At 44.1% G+C, this 17,423-nt stretch overlaps 2 protein-coding genes across 5 annotated transcripts in view; one reads left to right on the forward strand and one right to left on the reverse strand.

Annotated features, from left to right (window-relative positions):
- SMIM19 (small integral membrane protein 19) overlaps positions 1-8,895 on the reverse strand; it is a 17,149-nt gene extending 8,254 nt beyond the window's left edge. For 2 of the 3 annotated variants that reach the window (XR_008616110.1, XM_007127114.4), the window contains exons 1-3: positions 8,794-8,895; positions 4,554-4,691; positions 2,912-3,036 (exon numbers count right to left, since the gene is read on the reverse strand). Coding sequence is in view for 1 of the 3 variants with exons in the window: in XM_007127114.4 (XP_007127176.1) it covers positions 2,912-3,036; positions 4,554-4,687 (259 nt within the window). In the remaining 2 variants the exon portion in view is untranslated. Of the gene's footprint in view, positions 1-2,911; positions 3,037-4,553; positions 4,692-7,108; positions 7,567-8,793 lie in introns of those variants that run through there. The other variant, XR_008616111.1, reaches the window with a different exon arrangement.
- SLC20A2 (solute carrier family 20 member 2) overlaps positions 8,872-17,423 on the forward strand; it is a 107,395-nt gene continuing 98,843 nt past the window's right edge. The window contains exon 1 of one of the 2 annotated variants that reach the window (XM_028481021.2): positions 8,872-8,956. The gene's annotated coding sequence lies outside the window, so the exon portion shown is untranslated. Of the gene's footprint in view, positions 8,957-16,246; positions 16,308-17,423 lie in introns of those variants that run through there. The other variant, XM_028481017.2, reaches the window with a different exon arrangement.

A 17,423-nucleotide genomic window follows, 5' to 3' on the forward strand; every position in this document is an offset into this window, starting at 1 on the left:
AAAAAAAAAAAAAAAAAAGAATTTCTTTCCTCTTAAAGGCTGAATAACATCCTATGCACGTATAGACCACATTTTGTGAATCCATCAGTCAAGGACACTTGGGTTGTTTCCATCTTTTGGCTACTGTAAATAACGCTGCTCTGTTACATTCAGTTTTTCTTTCTTAAAGAATCATCTTTTTTTTTCTTTTAATTTATTTTTGGCTGCGTTGGGTCTTCGCTGCTGCACACGGACTTTCTCTAGTTGCGGGGAGCGTGGGCTACTCTTCGTTGCGGTGCGCGGGCTTCTCATTGCGGTGGCTTCTCTTGTTGCAGAGCACCGGCTCTAGGTGCGCGGGCTTCAGTAGTTGTGGCACACGGGATCAGTAGTTGTGGCTCGCGGGCTCTAGAGCGCAGGCTCAGTAGTTGTGGCGCACGGGCTTAGTCGCTCCGCGGCATGTGGGATCCTCCCGGACCAGGGCTTGAACCCGTGTCCCCCGCATTGGCAGGCGGATTCTTAACCACTGCGCCACCAGGGAAGTCCCTGTTACATTCAGTTTTACTTCTTATTCTGAACTAGTAACACATGAATGCAAAAGGGACAAAAGAGGAAACAGAGAAGGTGTACCTTCCTCCCACCTGATTAGTCCTGCAGCTCCTTTCCCCAAAGGATCTGCTGTTACTACTTCTCAGGGTAAAATTTATGCTAAAGAAATTTCTAGAGGTTCTACTTGTGTAAAAAATATATATATGGTTTTTCTACTTTTCACCTGAAATTCCACTCCACCCGAGACATACACCAGTAACATCTTGCTGATCACTCTTTCTTGCTTCTTTCTATGTGTGCCCGCAAACACACAGACATCTTTCTTTTAAAAATATCCAATCTTTTCCCTCGAGTCCCACAGTGTTCCCATCAAGGTAATGAATGTTAATAATCTGATGTGTATCTTTCCATGCCTTCCTCCAGGCTTGTGTAATTATACAGAACATTTTTAGAAACAACCCAGTCAAAAAATGGGCAGATGATCTAAATAGACATTTCTCCAAAGAAGACATACAGGCACGTGCAAAGACGCTCAACATTGTTATTTATTAGAGAAATGCAAATCAAAACTACAATGAGGTATCACCTCACACCGGTCAGAATGGCCATCATCAAAAAGTCTATAAATTATAAATGCTGGAGAGGGTGTGGAGAAAAAGGGAACCCTCCTACACTGTTGGAGGGAATGTAAATGGATACAGCCACTATGGAAAACAGTACGGAGGTTCCTTAAAATATTAAAAATAGAGCTACCATATGATCCAGCAACCCCACTCCTGGGCATATATCCGGAGAAAACTATAATTTGAAAAGATACATGCACCCCAATGTTCATTACAGTGCTGTTTACAATAGCCAAGACATGGAAGCAATCTAAATGTCCATATACAGATGACTGGATAAAGAAGAGGTGGTGTGTATATATATATATATATATATATATATATATACACACAATGAAATATTACTCAGCCATAAGAAAGAATGAAATAATGCCATTTGCATTTGCAGCAACATGGATGGACCTAGAGATCACTGTACTAAGTGAAGTAAGTCAGACAGAGAAAGACAAATATCATGTATCACTTACGTGTGGAATCTTAAAAAAAAAAAGATACAAATGAACTTACTTACAAAACGGAAAGAGACCCACAGACACAGAGGACAGACTTGTGGCTGCCAAAGGGGAAGGGAGTTGGGGAGGAATGAATTGGGAGGTTAGGATTAACATATGCGTACTACTGTATATAAAGTGGATCACCAACGAGGACCTACTGTATAGCACGGGGAACCATACTCAGTATTTTGTGGTGACCTATAGGGAAAAGAATCTGAAAAAGAACATATATATATATATAAATATATATCTGAATCACTGTGCTGTATACCTGAAACTAATACAACATTGTAAATCAGCTATACTTCAATTAAAAAAACGTCTATAGAACATTTCTATTACACATAGATAGGGATGTTTTGGTCATTTGATTTTAAAGGAGCAGTACCCTAGCATATATATAATTACATCTTGCCTTTTCTCATTTAATGATACACCATGGAAACCACATGTCATTTTTTTAAATGGTGGCATCAAAGGCTGTGGCTTGGATGTACAATTCATCCTGGCTCCATGCCCTTTAACCTTTGTTTCCTCTCCACCACTTACTCACAGGGTTTAGTACCACAGGACATGTTAATAACCTCTGGCCTGGAAGCTGCTCCTATACTGCTATGGCTCCAGCACATAGTAATTTAATTGTAAAGAAGTGACTGCAAACTATAAACACAAAATTTCAAACCCAAACTAAAGTAGGTTCAACTCAACGTCCCCTCAGCCAGATCCCCAAAATGCTCTTGGCCACCTCAACGCCACTGCACACAAGGGAAGCGCAAAGGAGGGAAATTAGAGAAGGATGAGACAGCAGCCTCACCGATCGTTAAGGCATCTAATTTCTGCCAAATTTTCAACAACGTGAAACACGTTGCTAGGGCTCTTCTCAGGGTCTTGGAAGGGCCCCAAATAAGTGAAGTGTCCTGAAACACTAACTTCATGCAAACCAGGTTTGCTGACACTGTGTTGAGCATCTCAAAAAGGCCCTACGTTTTCATTACCAGCTATTTCTTTCTTAAAAAAAATTTTTTTTTCAATTGAAGTAGAGTTGATTTACAATGTTGTGTTAGTTTCTGGTGTACAGCAAAGCGATTCAGATATACATAAACATATTCTTTTTCATATTCTTTTCCATTATGGTTTATTACAGGATATTGAATATAGTTCCCTGTGTCATTATCAGCTATTTCTGATAACCTTTGCCAACGAGACTCAACCCAAAAGAGTCTATTTTAAATATGCTTACGTATGTAATTAAGCACAGAATATACTTACAAATGGAGTACATTTCCAGTTGCTGTCTTAAACGAATTTTGCTTATTGTGTCATAAAAGTTGGGCTCTGACAGAGTGTCTGTTGGAGGTGGCACACTGAATATCCTCATAATTTTCCTTTTATTTCTAAAACACAAAACCAATGCAGAAAAGAGATTTGTATTCATAGCTGTAGGACTGTAACATTCACACGATCATAGTAACCAGAAGCTGCATTAAGGATGTAAGTGGCCCTGAGTCCATCTTCTATTTTGTCCCTGTGAGATGCTTCCTGGGTTCAAGTATTCTTTCTTTCACTAGAAGTATGAAGCTGTACGTGTAGTCACAGGGTTATAAGAAAGAAAAGGCAGCAGCTGAACACGCCCACTTCATACAACAAAGTATCTCCCCTCAATCCCTGCAAAAAAGCCCTGTTGTATGGAAAAAGGCTGAGACAAAAAAAGTGTGATTTTTTTTCCCCCTCCCTCTCATGTCATGCAAATAAAACTAAGTTATTGCGGGCAGAGAATAAACAGAAAGTGAGCAGACCTTAATTTTGAAAAACAATGAATAAATGATTTCTTAAATAGAGTAGCATGGCCTTAGTGGGCTCATCTAGTTAAAATTAACAACAGCCTGTCTCTGCCTTTAAAACAGTGGGGTGGGGAGGAGACGGTGGCTATTTTTAGGGGAAGGCTGTTACCTGCCAGCGGCTCCCCCATGCTCTGTGGAGGCCTCCTCTCGCCTCCCCCCCACCCCCAGCCCCACCCGCTCCCCCGAGAGTCCAGGCGGCCAGCGGGCCAGCGGCTCAGGGGTCTCAGGGTCGGGAAGGGTGAGCCTGCAGGTCCCGTGGCAAGTATGGGTCTGAACTGTTCCCCCGGCCGAGCATCAGTTATTCTTGGTTGACTAATTATCCTGAACTGCCTTTGACCTTGGTAGAGGACACCACAAAGCACACGGCGACCGGCAGGAGCAGCTCAATCCAACTACTGCTGTTTTTCCTCTTCAAAGCACGCCCCTCACCGTGCATTTTTTAACTGTACTTGAAGGAAAGGAGCCAGGGAGTGTGGAAAAGAACAGCTGAATTACGCTACAGCATCTGGAATCACAGCAAGAAATATTTATTGAGGATTTACACCATGTGGCACATCAGGGACACAAAGGTTAGATAAAAGTCCTTGTTCTCAGGGGACTGAGTTTTGGGGGATGGACAGACAAGTAATCGGATCATACCAATATTATGCACAAGAAACAGAAGGGAAGGCTTGAAATTTGCGAAGACAGAATTGCTGAACACATAGGAGTTAGAGTTTGTGCATTTCAGGGACATTGGCCCAAAATATGTGCTCAGCCAAAGGTGACAGTGAAGCTGGCTGAATGAGAAAACTGAGCTATATCAGAAATGATAGAATAGGAGTATAGAGCATCTGGTCTGGGTGCCAAGAGCTGTACTTAAATCCCCATCTCTCAGAGCAACTGGGTTTTCCAAGCCAAATCCTGGTGTCCAGTATGTGAGGGCTGACCCGACTAGACAGTGATTTCATAGCAGGAACAAAAATGCTGATGAAATTATTTTTGTGCATTTAACTTAGATCAAACAAACAAACCTGCAAAACTTATAAATGCCCGGGTTCTTATCAACCCTGAGAATCTAAAGCCTTTACCTCTTGGCATACATGAAGAGCCCAAAGCTGACAAGGATCACTACCAGGTACACGTTGGTGGCTTCATTCCAGGCCTCGTGAACGCTGTAATCGATAGAGCCCTCGTCACCCATCACTCCGTAACCGCCAGGCATGGGACTGTAAGGCAGCAAAGAGGGCAGGGTTTCTTTCAGTTAGTGATGGTGTGACGGCTGGACAAGGGCTGGCAAACAGGGGGCCTGCTGGCCAGCTCCAGCCCCCTGCCTGTCTGTGTATGGCCCAGGAGCCAAGAATGGTTTTACATTTCTAAACAGATACATTTTAAGCGGAGCCTCTTCCATTTTTGCCTCACAGCCCTCAAAGCCTAAAATGTTTACCATCTGGCCCGTTAACGAAAGGTTGGCCAACCCTGGTCTAGAACACTAAGGCATGGAACACATTTTCGCCTATTTCTGACTTTGAAACACCACAGCTCCTACATAAAGGTTCAAACTCGGGATTAAAAAATCATATTTCTAAAAGGATATGGGTTGAAATGTCACTGCACGGTTTCCAAACAGTAACTATCACCCAGACGAAAGCAACTGAATACTTAAAACAGAGGTCCACACAACGGGCTGGGATGCTAAGAGAGAAGGACAGCGTTAGACTCGTGATAGCAGTCTGGATGAGATGCGCCAGCCAGGACCGTGCTCTTCCACAGGCCCCTGACACACCTGGAAAACGAAAATGTCTGGAGCTTTATCTAGTTTTGGCCTCCTGGCCCACTGTGGAAGCTATGGGATAAAAAGTTACTTTTTGCTATTTACACAGCTGTGACTTCTATTCAAAGGAAATGCATTCTTTGGACATTCCCACAGAAAATGAATGGTAACAGCAAGTGTATCAAGTAGCAAGGGAAAGAGTACTGATTTCTTAATTGCATTTGGGAAGTTCATTGAATTTTTCCTTAAAGAGAAAGTTCTGCTCTTGTGTTAAATCTAAACTAGGTAAGTCTAAGTAAAATGACCTAATATGTGAAAGAAATTCAGAAGTGTTGTTTTAGATACTCTATCCAAAGGAGAAAAACTGAACAAATGACAGGTTATAACTGTACTGTAGTTTCTACTAAGATAGCCATTTTCTAATACCAAGAAAAAAAGTATCTGGAATGTCCAAGAAATGGTTTTGCAATTTTTTCTAGAAATCCTACAACAGTGAAGGCATTGCAGAAATTCCTCCACTGAAATATCTTGCAATCTGTCCTGTGAGCCTCCAAAATGTTCTTTTTTTTTTTTAAAGGAGAGTGATGGTCTCTTTCTTTTTGTTAAATATTTATTTATTTATTTGGTTGCACTGGGTCTTACTTGCGGTAGGTGGGCTCCTTAGTTGCGGCTCGCCGGCTCTTCAGCTGTGGCATGCGAACTCTTAGTTGCAGCACGCCTGTGGGATCTAGTTCTCTGACCAGGGATCGAACCCAGGCCCCGTGCACTGGGAGCGCAGAGTCTTATCCACTGTGCCACCAGGGAAGTCCCCAAAATGTTCTTTAGTGTAGATTTGGCTCAGTAAGTTAATAAGTGTATATTGAGGGCAGAGTCTGTTTTCTTTCTTACAGTTTGCCTCTGCATAAAATGAATGAAATTTCCTTGGGGTCTGCTCCCAGGCCAGGTGGCATGTTGGCCCCGTTCTGGCACCTGAAGTCTCTGTCAGACGTTTGCGGACAGACTGTATTAAAGTGAGTATCGTGAATGGCCATTTAACTTAAATTCTAGACACTGAGGGCAAGAGTCATTCCTCTGAAACATCTATTGGTGTCTGATGAGCATAAAGATTGGTCTTTTAAAAGTCAGCCAGAGAATAGGGCTTCCCTGGTGGCGCAGTGGTTGGGAGTCCGCCTGCCAATGCAGGGGACGCGTGTTCGTGCCCCGGTCAGGGAGGATCCCACGTGCCGCGGAGCGGCTGGGCCCGTGAGCCATGGCCGCTGAGCCTGCGCGTCCGGAGCCTGCGCTCCGCAACGGGAGAGGCCAGAACAGTGAGAGGAAAATTAGCCAGAGAATAATAAAAACATAACTTAAAACTTTATGGATGCAAGATCTAAATATTATTGAATCATTAAACATACCCAATTCCTTGATATTAAAGATTGGCTATGGATTTTTTTTTAAGAGAGTGGGAGGCGCAGGGGGATTGGGCATTATTCAAAATTTCAATTCTTATTCCTTAAAATTGAACTCCAGAGTTTCTCTGGATGTAACATTATTCCTAGTAAGTAATCAGCCTACCTTAGGAATGGAAACTTTTGGAACATCAGAGACTAAAACTGTCTTTACGATTTATGGAATCTAGAATTTTTTTCTAGATTTTTGTTGGTGCCAAAACATAAAATAACGATGACTGTTTCTGGCCATAAGAGATGACTTCAGAGGTCTGATTTGAGGTGCTGCGGAAGGGCCGGCACAGCCATGCAGTGATGGTGGCAGGTTTCAGGATCGGGAGTTACTAACAAATTGGAGAAGAAAAGGGGAGCAGACTAACAATGGCTACTGAAACATTTTGCAGGTGCCCGTTATCTGACACACTATGAAAGTATTTCCTACCTGTTTTCTAACACCTGACTGGATCTGAGCCAGGTGAATTTCTTGCTTCAGTGTTCCACAAAATTCTGTTCATGTGCCACTCAATAAATGGTGTATTCCTACAGAGCTGTCTTCCTCCTCCTACAAATATGCCAGTTTTTCATTATATTTAGAGAAGGATTCTAAAATTCTGCTGACCAAGAATGGTGAAATTTTACTGTGAATTATACAACTTGATTGGTACGCAATGACACTACTGTTCTGGGGACACGCACTTGAGTTATTTTTAGTAGTATAGTTGTGAAAGACTTGCACCGAGGGTAGGCCTTTCCTGCCTGGTCCTCCATCATGACCAATGGCATGCCTTTGTAAGACTGCCAGGAATAAGGAGTGGTCCAGTACAAAGTCATAGTACAGACCGCGGATCCCATGTGGCCTGAACTATGACCGCTCCCCTCCCAGCTCACCACAGTCTAACCAAGTGTACACACGCACACCTGCTGAGCGGCTACTGCACACCTCACAGCCTCCCTCTAAGTCTAAAGCACAATGCCCAGGGTCGTTACAGTGGTTCGTTCCTGGCAAGTTAATGGATGTTTCAGCAAGACCACCATGTGCTTGGATTGTCATTCAGGGCTTTTCTGAGAAAACTGCATCTTTTTCACATATTTTTCCTGTAAATTAATGCTTGAACTATTTCAGTAAGGAGTTGCTAGGATGAGCTGAACATAACTATCCAGAGATAAAGTTGGCAAAATGTGACAACTGGGGCTTGATTTCAGTTTGACAAACTTTTAAGTAGAGAACTAGTACTCTTCTTGGGATCAAGCGGCTGTATCATTAAGTTTTAAAATTTTTTCCGTATTTGGGGTTCCCGATGCCCTGTCTAGGTGGTTCAGTTTTGAGGATCACTTGTCATCATGTCTTGAATGTTATCCATTTCGTCTCTCACTTAGAGCTTTGATATTCTGAAACAAGTTCAGATTGGAGTCACTCATACAGTTCTACGAGCTCCTTACAACACAACCCATCGCATCAATGTGGTTTTCCCTCACTCCTCTGAAACGCTAAACGCTTGGGTTGCTGAAGCGGGAGGGTACACGGTCACAGGTCTTCAACCAGCAAGACGAAGGCAATTAACATCTAAGGGGCCTGTGCTGGGCAGTCCACATATGCATTTGTCACCATCACCCTGCTGGAAGGTGGAGCTTTCACCTGGCAGACGACGCGGGGTTGGGGCCTGGGTACACAACTCGCCCAAAACCACCCAGGCTAGCGAGTCGCACGCTGGACTCCCAAACGTGGGCGCTTCCGGCCCTGCCCAGACTCGTGAGACCCGCCAGTCCCGGAAAGAGGAGCAGTCTAGCGGGCAGATAATGTAACCCCCACCGTGGCAGGCGGCGGGGGCCGGAGCCGCCAGGGCTCGGCCGCCGCGGGCTGCGCGCGGTGCGATCCTGAAGGGCGCCCGCTCCACCTCCCCATCCCCCCCATCCCCCCATCCTCCCATCCCGGGTGCCCTGCGCTGCGCAGGCGGCGGCTTCCGCCTTTCGATCCACGATTCTGGAGCTGCGGGCCTCACTGTTCCCTCCCGCCTGGGGCGCGGCGGCAGAGGAGCTGGGACGGCCGGGCGCCCTCGGGCTCCCTCCCCTCCCTCTCAGCCTCCCCCCGCATGGAGGGGCGGGGCGGGGCGGGGCGGGGCCACTCACGCCGCTCGCTCTGCAGGCGGCACGCGGCCCGGCTACTCCGCTCGGCGCTCTTTCCCCGGCAGTCGCGGCCGGACGCGCGGAGCCGGTTACCGCACGGACCGGACGACCTCTGCTTCGTCATTTCCTGCCGGCCCGGCGGCTTCCGGATGGAACGAGGAGCCAGGTCTTTCCCCCCCCGCCCCCCCGCCCCCCTCTCAGTGTGCGAACCGGAGGGACGCCGCGACGGCCCCGGTGCCGCCCCCCGGGCGCGTGAGTGCAGCCCGGCTCCCTAACCCGGCCTCGCGGCGCGGCGCTGGCCCCGCCCCCGGCCCCTCCCCGCGACCCCGGGTGGCGACCCCGGCCGTGGGTCCGGCCGCCCCCGCCTGGAGTCCACGTGGGTCTGGCGGCGCCGCGTCCGAGCGCGGGGGCAGAGGGGACAGGTCCTCCCGAGAGCGCGAGCAGCTTCCAGCCCCACCTCGGCGCGCCCGGGCGCCGTCTCGGCGTGGGAGGGGGGAGTGTGCATTGGCCCCGGGTCGAGATTAAGCTGGAAACGCGAAGATTTTCCTTTTTCGTAACGAGGGCATAGGGTTATTTTTAATATTTGCTTAGGAAAGCACGTGCTCTCACTGGCTTTGCATTTCCCCTGTCATAATAAATGATGCGTGGCCGAGGCTATTGAAGTATTCTAAAAACTGGATGTGCCCAGGATGCTGCAGTCTTGTCAGTTTAAGTGACTTTTGGATATTTAAAATTTTTGTGTGTAAGGACTTGCAAAATTCTAGCATGAGACAGGTAATGAATTTATGTAGGATTTCAGCATGAGTATTGAAGTAATCAGATTTCAGTGGTTGGCGCAGCCTTGCAAATAAATGGCCACTTGTCCAGGTGCTTGAGGTCTTAACTATTCATTTTGAGCGAGTTCTCTAGGATCAGCTGACTGCTGATTATAATTCATACTAGACCATGTAGAGGTTGTATCCTTAATTGATAAGCAGAGAATAGACATAACATTTAACATCCTACCCCTTAGCCAGCTTTCTCTGCTTCTTTGTGGATCATTCTGTTAAAATTAAACTCACCTCTGGATGAAGAGCATTGCTTGGTACATAACATAAAAGCTTTATTTCTAGTAGTAACACGTATTAGTTTATATATATTATGTATACATAATCATGTGCATAACTTTATAACTGTTTAGTATGATTACAGAGTTGGAAAATTAGGAACGATAATAATGTGCAATGTTGAGTACTGATTGCTTGCCAGGCCTTTGCCAAATGGTCTACATGCTATATCTCATTTAATCTTCCGGATAACTTTTTGCATAAACATAGGTTGCTTAGAAATACTTGAGTACATGAGTTTGATTTGAACGTGTCCAAATGCGGAATACGTACATTAATTGCTTCTGTTTCTGTTTTTTGTAAAATAAGGGTGTGGGCAATATAAAATGACTCATGGGATAATTTAATGTGTTTTTCAAGTTGGAAGAAGGCTTTACATTTGCACAGAACTGCAATTAGTCCCTTTATTGGGGTATTCAATAGTTTCCAAAGCCCTGTGTCTCTTTTTTATCAGAGTGCCCATTACATGTCATTGTCACCCAATGAACAGGCTATGCTTGGATGTTGGAAAAAAGTAAATGTTGGGAAAGCCTTAATGGTCCCTTCTGAAAGGTGCCCTTTTTCCATATATAGTTTCTAAACAACGTTCCTAATTAAGGGTTAACAAATGACAGTCAAACAGGAACGTGATTTTCCAGTACCAAACCAAGGAAATAAAAAACTGGGTTGGCTGTTACTTTGTTGATGATGAGTCTAACTTTCATGGGTCTGTAAATGTTGAGAATGTTAAGTAATCTACATTGTAGGGGCTCTGCCTTACTCTTCAGTTTGCCTTTACGTGTCTTAAACATATTTGAGTCCAGTACTTTGTGCATGAAGAAGTTAAGTTTTTGACTGGATTTAACTGAGTAGTTTTGACTTCCGTAATCAAGAAGTTTATTCTGTGTTTCCAAAGGTACAGTGTAATAATTTGTGTAGGCATAACAATGATGAGAATGATGGTGGTCCAGCAGTTTGCATCTTGGGAGAGTAGGATCGGGTGAGAGGCCTGCAGGGGATGAGCGAAGCGCTTGGAAATGTGTCATATTTGTGATTAGAGCGTATTGGACTTACCGCATCTTCAGATGGTGGTCCGTCATCGGAGAAGAAAGGAGTGAGAATGCTTTGCCAGTCGGTATTTATAAGAGGGTTCCTTTACCTGAAGGCGTTCTCTTCTGGGTGGAGATGAGTGGACGGATGTAGGAAGAAAAAGATGCATGTGTTAATACTTCCACCCATCGTGACTAACTGATTCCTGCCAAAACATGCATCTTCAGGCACTTTGCTAGTAGATATTTGATATCTGTGGGCAGCCACTAGTAGAAGAAGAAGGGAAAAGGGCGGGAGGAGACAAAGCACAGGGCTTTAATGAATAATAGGCTTTCATCTGGGCAAAATTGAGCAGCTGGGCCTCCACAGCCTCTATTACAAAAACTGTTCCAGTAATACTGACTGTGTGTGTCTGTAAATCTCTTATATGTTATTTGTATCCAGAAATATGGAGACTATCTCTTTAATGTGCTTCATAAACAATGGAAGATATTTAGGATACAGTACATGGAAAGTTATTAATTTCTGTATGTTTGCCATTGTTGGAAGCCGGAGTGACTGTAATGCCAGTATTGGCCCCTGTTCACGAGACATTTAAGGGGTGTATCGGTTTGGAGGACAGGCCCGTCTTCCTTACTTCAGAACTTGGCTCTCACGTGGAGCGAGTGCCCTTTTAGGTCCCGGCGTGCAGGGGCCGTTTCTGGGTCCCTCATGGCCGTATTCCAAGAGCCAAGGACAGAGGCCGGCCTACGGAAGGTGTGCAGTAAATATTTGTGGAATGAGCAGATACACTGGAATCCTCTCTCTGTTCCCACCTGTTGTGGAAATCCAAGTCACCTCTAGGGGCAGGGCCACTGCAGGCCTTCCCTCTCCAGAGTCCCAGCTCACCGTGAGCCCTTTGAATGGTAGCTGTTTCAACCACATACTTTGGCATTTAATCTCTTACGGCTTTATATTTTGCATGAACGTTTCCTGTGTTTTGTTTCCCCACCCAAAATACAGGCTACTCAAGGGCAGGGAATACATGTTTACACAGGTCTGTGTTTGAGAACTTCCTTGTTCATCCAGTATAATAATTTGTACCGAGTAGATTTATTTTTACCTATGAATATTAGGTGCCATGGGGGGAACATCAGAAATATTCAAAATGTGGTCCCAGTCCTCGAGTAGGTAGTATTTCAGTTGGGCAAACATTGTGTACACACGTGGAACACTACAAGAATTTGGAGTTACTTAAAGCAAATAATGATAGCTAACATTGATGTAGTGCTTAAAATGTGCTTTTACATGTAAACGTATTCGACTCTCACAACAGTCCTTTGACGTAGGTACAGTTATAATCCCATTTTTCACATGAGGAAACTGAGGCACAGGGAGGTAATTAAGTTACCTGCCCGAGACCACAATGTGAGTAGTAAGCAGGGAGGTGGGATATGAACCCAGGCAGCCTGGCTCTTGAATCAGTGTGGGTTCTCTGGGGAGTTTTACTTTATCAAAGACAGAAAAGAGAGCTAAAAGTTGACCCTAGTTTCTCAGCCGTAAAGGAAGCTCTTTAAAAATGTCAAAGTAGCATACATGGTGGCAATGACTCTGAGCTGCAGAAACAATGCTGGATTTTCCAGGCAGAAGAGGTTGATAATGAAATGGTTGAGGGGACTGTAGTTTCAAATGACTGAAGGCAAGAGGAGAAAAACCAAATTTTGAACCTCAAAGCTGAGGGGGGACTAGGACTCTTGGTAGGTGTTGAATTCTAGGACAGTGATTCACCAGGACAAAGGGCAGTGACTGTTTAAGATACTAATTCAGTGTCAAATAACTCATGTGAAAGAACTCTTCTTTTTTAAACACTTTTAAACCCCTAGTGAATGTAATTTACCAGGATTGGAGCATTACTGAAGGCTGCCGGTGCCCATCTGTCCGTTTGCCTTGTCCTTTTGTGAAATCTTGACCCACTTTTTCAGCTTGTCTTGGACAGTAGAACACACCCTTGGGGCCCGGAGGCCTCTTCCAACCAAGTAATATTTCTTTGGTGGAAAAAAACTTAACGGCACTGTTGGTTTGGTGACAAACCTGGAGTGAGGTCACTTTGAAGCCATGTGGACTTGGATGAGGGCCTGCAAACAAAATCCAGCAAGATGAAGGAAAGTGGTACACTCTGAAAGCCCAATTTTGTATCCCTTTAGCAAGATGAAGGAAAGTGGTACGCTCCGAAAGCCCAGTTTTGTATCCCTTTAGCAAGATGAAGGAAAGTGGTACGCTCCGAAAGCGGTACGCTCCGAAAGCGGTACACTCCGAGAGCCCAGTTTTGTATCGCTTTAGCAAGATGAAGGAAAGCGGTACACTCCGAAAGCCCAGTTTTGTATCCCTTTAGCGAGATGAAGGAAAGCGGTACACTCCGAAAGCCCAGTTTTGTATCCCTTTAGCGAGATGAAGGAAAGCGGTACACTCCGAAAGCCCAGTTTTGTATCCCTTTAGTTGGGAGCTGACAATATTATTTTGGGGGTGTTGGGCACCAACAGAGCCCATTGAATCCACATGACTCGGCCGATAGGGGAACACACACGTCACCACACCCGCTGGCCAGGAATCAGAGGAGGAGGTGCCCTGGAGTGAAGCCTGGGCCACAGCCCCAGTTAGCAGCTCTGCAGGTACGGTGTTCTGCGTGACATGTCGCTTCTGCTGGGGAGGGGGGTGTGACCTTTGTCTTGGGGGCAGCTTTACAATTTGAGTAAGAAATGGCATGTTGCTGCTATCATTTTAACATCAGCTCATATTTTGGGATGGCCTGTCAGAGCAGCAGCTTATGACTATGAATATCGTCCTGCAGTTGTGTTCTATTTAAATATCCGAGGATATAGTTGGGACAATTTGGGCTAAAAATAATCTCCATTGAAGTGTTTATCCAATTGGCACGTTAGCCTTAATCTTAGTTTTGGCATCTTCTCTGAATGGGGGATTTTTAGGGAAGGAGAAAATGACACAGTGATTCGTTTGTCTTAAACCTATCAAGCTGGAGTAATGGCATCCCTACTGCCCTGTTTTATGACTCTTAGGGCTGTAGAGCTGCATCCCGAATGTGACCTAGTGTGGTGGTTCTTTAAGTATGAGTGTAGACAGAATGACCCAGGGTTCGTTATACAGTAACAGGAACAGATGCCTTAGCCTAATCCCAGAGGTTAGAGCTCTTTTTTTTTTTTTTTTTTTTTTTTTTTTTGCGGTACGCGGGGCTCTCACTGTTGTGGCCTCGCCCGTTGCGGAGCACAGGCTCCGGACGCGCAGGCTCAGTCAGCAGCCATGGCTCACGGGCCTAGCCGCTCAGCTGCATGTGGGATCTTCCCGGACCGGGGCACGAACCCGTGTCCCCCGCATTGGCAAGCGGATTCTCAACCACTGCACCACCAGGGAAGCCCGAGGTTAGAGCTCTTTAGAGCTGGAGCTGGGCAGGCATCTGTATTTTAAGCCATCCTCAGGTGACCCTAGTACCCATCTCCCCATGTAAGAAGAATCAGCCCTGTATTTTATAGATGAGAAAATCAGGGCAAAATCAGATGGCTTGCCTACAGCTGGTTCAGTGGTGTCAAGATTTTATCACCAGATAGTATGCAATTTCAGAATTTTATGGCTAGAAGAAATTTTCCAGGTCATCAGTTCTGTAGCTCACTTTATAGCTCAGTATAAATCATGCTTGTTCATACCATTTCTAAATAAGATATGAACGCAGAGAAATAGTGTTTTCTCAAAGCCCATCTTCTGTCCTGGCCATGGTAAACATCAAAACGTCGTCACCAGAATTTCTTTACAATTTTAATGGATATTTTTTGTTAATTTCAGGAACAGTCAATTATTTGCAGTATTTTTTATTGTATAACCTGTGATGCCCTATAAAATTTTTTTGAAAATATATTTAAAGTTGAAGTGAAAGATTGAAATTTTTTATGAGTTACTTATTTTTCAGTCTTAGCGAAAATGTTAACACTGTGTGAGAATTTCCACTACTTTATTAGAGTTAGCTCACTTTATAGCTCAGTATAAATCATGCTTGTTCATACCATTTCTAAATAAGATATGAACGCAGAGAAATAGTGTTTTCTCAAAGCCCATCTTCTGTCCTGGCCATGGTAAACATCAAAACGTCGTCACCAGAATTTCTTTACAATTTTAATGGATATTTTTTGTTAATTTCAGGAACAGTCAATTATTTGCAGTATTTTTTATTGTATAACCTGTGATGCCCTATAAAATTTTTTTGAAAATATATTTAAAGTTGAAGTGAAAGATTGAAATTTTTTATGAGTTACTTATTTTTCAGTCTTAGCGAAAATGTTAACACTGTGTGAGAATTTTCACTACTTTATTAGAGTTTTTTTGTTTTTAAAATCTGATTGATTTTTAGCTTTTTTTTTTTTTTTTTTTTTCAAGGTGTCTTACCTTGGAAACAGCACATCTTGGCTTCCGTGTCATCGCTGAGTTCAGAGAATCCTAGTTTCATCATGTCCTCAATAGAGACCAGAGAACCAGGTTTGTTCCTTCAAGAAGTGTCCCAGTGCCTTGGAATTCAGCAGCTGTTTCCAGAAGTAAATAATCATGTCAGATGCCTGTGAATGGACTGTATGGCCAAGTGACCTGTTACGATATTCATGGAAGAATGGTTTTAAAAAAAAAACAAAACTGAAGAAAAGGCAAATTTCAAGAATTGGCCCAATGCCATTTAGGATTTTTGAGCAGCTGAAAGAAGATAGTTCTGCAAATATGAGCAACAAGACTCTAGCATATTTCTTTACATGTTTCTTACATTGTCTTTGTTAACCCATTGCTTTTGTGTGTAATATCTGAGTTATTTTTCCCCTGCTGCTAAAGCTGGTAAGCTGCTTACGATCAGAGTTTCAATCTGTGTGGATAGAGAAATAGTAGATACAGTAGGAGAAATGGGAGCTTATAATAGGATGTTGGCCCTCAGAAATTGACTTTCACTGAAGAATTCCTCAAGGCGCGGGATGTTGAGAAGCTGCTTCTTTTCCGTGATTGTTCAAAGCTTTGCATCTTTAGGTTCATCTTCCTTTATCTTCCTCTCAGCCTCTGTGTGTGCCTGCTTTTTTTCTTGCACAGTTTTTTAGACTGAAAATCTGATGACTATATTTTTTCAGCTTAAAAATAAGTTATACGAATTACAGCTTCATAAATAGACCTTTGGTATGGTAGCTCTTCCACCCTTGGTTATTTCCTAGGATTCAGAGTAGAATAATTTCCCTTCTTTTTCAGAATAGCTCTTCCTTATTGTTTTTATGTTCTTGTTAAGTGTTTTGTTTTCTTCTATTGTTTCTAGATGGAAATGAAGGATGATCTCTGTGTTCTGTTTTCAGTTATGTAGGAGTCCAGAATAAGGTGGGTCGTAGAAATTTATAGGAAATTTGCATCTTTTCACTGTTATTGTTTTAACCTTGTGTTAAGCTTCCATCAGACTTTTTTTTTTTTTAGCCGTATTGATGTAAATGTCACCTTCTTACTCTGCCCTTTCTTTTTTAGGGCAGTAGTAAGAAGCAGGGATTTCTCCAACTACTGATAAGCACAGAGAGAGAAAAAGTGAGAGAGAGAGAAAGCTTTTGTGATTAGTAAATGAAGCAGTTGGTCACTAAGGTCATTGATGTGTATGTGTCAGTGTGAAAATTAGTTTGTGGAACAATAAATGCTGGAGAGGGTGTGGAGAAAAGGGAACCCTCTTGCACTGTTGGTGGGAATGTAAATTGATACAGCCACTATGGAGAACAGTATGGAGGTTCCTTAAAAAACTAAAAATAGAACTACCACACGACCCAGCAATCCCACTACTGGGCAACTACTTCTTAATGTCCATGAAGATAGTGGTTGGACACTGGATCATGGATGCAGAAAAGTTCTATCTTTATCTCCGTGGCCTTGCATACAGTGAGAAGATCCCTAACCCCATCCCCCTGCTCCATTCTGCCTTCCAAATCTTGTTCAAGTGCCATCAATTGATGGAACCTAATTTGCTTCCAGAACCCTAACTGCAAGAGAATCTGTAGTACAGTACAAGAAAGCACACAAGAAAGAAGATTGGAATTGATGCTAAGGACCAATTCTCTATATCGGTTATAGAAGGGAGGACTTGGGGTAGGTGTCAGGGGGTGATTCCCCCTTCCTTCAGGTCAAGAGAGAAGGGCCTCAGGGACACTATTCAGAAAGTGAGAAATTTGTCCTTTGTAGTTTAGGAGGGAGGAGGGGGATGCATTCTCACCCCTGTCTAGGGAATCTAACAATGAGAGACACCCTGACAGCAGGAGCAAAGGTGATTTTGGTGCTGCACTGTCTGGCCTATTCTCCCAGAGTTTGGGACTCAAAAGGAAGAAAGTAAAAGGAAGCATGAGGGTTTCCAATGGACATAATGGCCCACACATGAGAGGGAGCTGGTGTGGAATTGACTCACGTCTGTGCAAGTGGGTCGTCTGAGGGGGAGAAGGGGTTTCGGAACGTACCACAATG

The sequence above is a fragment of the Physeter macrocephalus genome, chromosome 20 (genome assembly GCF_002837175.3).
Source record: "Physeter macrocephalus isolate SW-GA chromosome 20, ASM283717v5, whole genome shotgun sequence".
Lineage (NCBI taxonomy): Eukaryota > Metazoa > Chordata > Mammalia > Artiodactyla > Physeteridae > Physeter > Physeter macrocephalus.